This window comes from Ictalurus punctatus, chromosome 29, assembly GCF_001660625.3.
Source record: "Ictalurus punctatus breed USDA103 chromosome 29, Coco_2.0, whole genome shotgun sequence".
Lineage (NCBI taxonomy): Eukaryota > Metazoa > Chordata > Actinopteri > Siluriformes > Ictaluridae > Ictalurus > Ictalurus punctatus.
Window position 1 is genome coordinate 1305914 of NC_030444.2, and position 2433 is coordinate 1308346.

A 2433-nucleotide genomic window follows, 5' to 3' on the forward strand; every position below is an offset into this window, starting at 1 on the left:
GGGCACATGGGGATGGGGTAAGTTTGAAGATGGGGCTGCAGGGTGGAGAATGAGATGGGGCACTTGGGGATCAGGTGGGGATTAAGATAGGCCTGTTTAGTGATGGGGTGGGAATAAAGATTGGGCCTGTGGAGAATGGGATGTGGAAGGAGTTGGGGTAGAAATAAAGATGGGGCTGCAGGGATGGGATGGAGAAGGAGATGGGACACATGGGGATGGGATAAGAATGATGATGGGGTTGCTGGGATATGTTGTGAATGAAGGTGGGCCACATGAGCATGGGGTAGGAATGAAGAAGGGGCTGTAGGTATGGTGAAGGAGACGAGAGCATGGGGTGGAGATCAATATGGGCCTTTCAGGGATGGCATTAAGAATTAGGATTGGGCCTGTTGGGGATGGGATGGGAAAGATGACGGGGCACTGGGGAATGGGGTAGGGATGAAGATAGGGTTGCTGGATATGGGGGATATGTGGATATGTGGGGAAGGTATAAGGATGGAGATGGGGCAGTGGCGATGGAACAGGGACGGAGATGGGGCAGTGGGGAAGGTATAGGGATGGAGATGGGGCAGTGGGGAAGGGACAGGGATGGAGATGGGGCAGTGGCAATGGAACAGAGATGGAGATGGGGCAGTGGGGATGGAACAGGGACGGAGATGGGGCAGTGGCGATGGAACAGGGACGGAGATGGGGCAGTGGGGAAGGGACAGGGATGGAGATGGGGCAGTGGGGAAGGGACAGGGATGGAGATGGGGCAGAGGGGATGGAACAGGGACGGAGATGGGGCAGTGGGGAAGGGACAGGGACGGAGATGGGGCAGTGGGGATAGGATAGGGATGGAGATGGGGCAGAGGGGATGGAACAGGGACGGAGATGGGGCAGTGGGGAAGGGACAGGGACAGAGATGGGGCAGTGGGGAAGGGACAGGGACAGAGATGGGACAGTGGGGATAGGATAGGTATGGAGATGGGGCAGTGGGGATAGGATAGGGACGGAGATGGGGCAGTGGGGAAGGGACAGGGACAGAGATGGGGCAGTGGGTAAGGGACAGGGATGGAGATGGGGCAGTGGGGATAGGATAGGGACGGAGATGGGGCAGTGGGGAAGGGACAGGGACGGAGATGGGGCAGTGGGGAAGGTATAGGGATGGAGATGGGGCAGTGGGGATAGGATAGGGACGGAGATGGGGCAGTGGGGAAGGGACAGGGACAGAGATGGGGCAGTGGTGATGGAACAGGGACGGAGATGGGGCAGTGGGGATAGGATAGGGACGGAGATGGGGCAGTGGGGATAGGATAGGGACGGAGATGGGGCAGTGGGGATAGGATAGGGATGGAGATGGGGCAGAGGGGAAGGTATAGGGATGGAGATGGGGCAGTGGGGATAGGACAGGGACGGAGATGGGGCAGTGGTGATGGAACAGGGACGGAGATGGGGCAGTGGGGAAGGGACAGGGATGGAGATGGGGCAGTGGGGAAGCGACAGGGATGGAGATGGGGCAGAGGGGATGGAACAGGGACGGAGATGGGGCAGTGGGGAAGGGACAGGGACGGAGATGGGGCAGTGGGGATAGGATAGGGATGGAGATGGGGCAGAGGGGATGGAACAGGGACGGAGATGGGGCAGTGGGGAAGGGACAGGGATGGAGATGGGGCAGAGGGGATGGAACAGGGACGGAGATGGGGCAGTGGGGAAGGGACAGGGACAGAGATGGGGCAGTGGGGAAGGGACAGGGACAGAGATGGGGCAGTGGGGATAGGATAGGGACGGAGATGGGGCAGTGGGGATAGGATAGGGACGGAGATGGGGCAGTGGGGAAGGTATAGGGATGGAGATGGGGCAGTGGGGATAGGACAGGGACGGAGATGGGGCAGTGGTGATGGAACAGGGACGGAGATGGGGCAGTGGGGGTAGGATAGGGACGGAGATGGGGCAGTGGGGATAGGATAGGGACGGAGATGGGGCAGTGGGGATAGGATAGGGATGGAAATGGGGTCTTGTAAGTGAGTGGATGTAAGGAGTTGGATATGCTGATGATATGCTCATTCTGAGATATTTAAATGTCAATATTTCAATATTTTACTGCTACAAATTCTTCTGCAAGAAACATACATACAGAAAATGTACTGTATTTAAAGCACTTTTTAAATCTGCATTGCAGTAAGGATGCTTAAACAATACTTGGCCTGAGAACTTTTACTTAAGAATATCTTCAGGCTGCACTTCATCATTGCATTGTCCACAGCGTGATGTTTTTCACTGCCCCCGGAGGAAAGAAAAAATAAAATCAATAAGGCATCGCAGAGGCCGCGTTTGTGAGTTTTCCCACGTCCACTCGGAACGCTATCTTATCTGAACCCATTACCTCACACCAATAAAGACGGAGTGAGAGATGCGGCCTAAGTTTAAAGGTAAGTCAAGCCGATGGTAAGA

At 56.0% G+C, this 2433-nt stretch overlaps 1 protein-coding gene across 1 annotated transcript; it reads right to left on the reverse strand.

Annotated features, from left to right (window-relative positions):
* Window positions 1–96: 96 nt before the first annotated feature.
* Window positions 97–2046, reverse strand: LOC128629389 (uncharacterized). Its single transcript, XM_053677336.1, has one exon. The coding sequence runs from the start codon at window positions 2044–2046 to the stop codon at window positions 97–99; it is 1950 nt and encodes a 649-aa protein (XP_053533311.1).
* Between the last annotated feature and the right edge of the window lie 387 nt (window positions 2047–2433).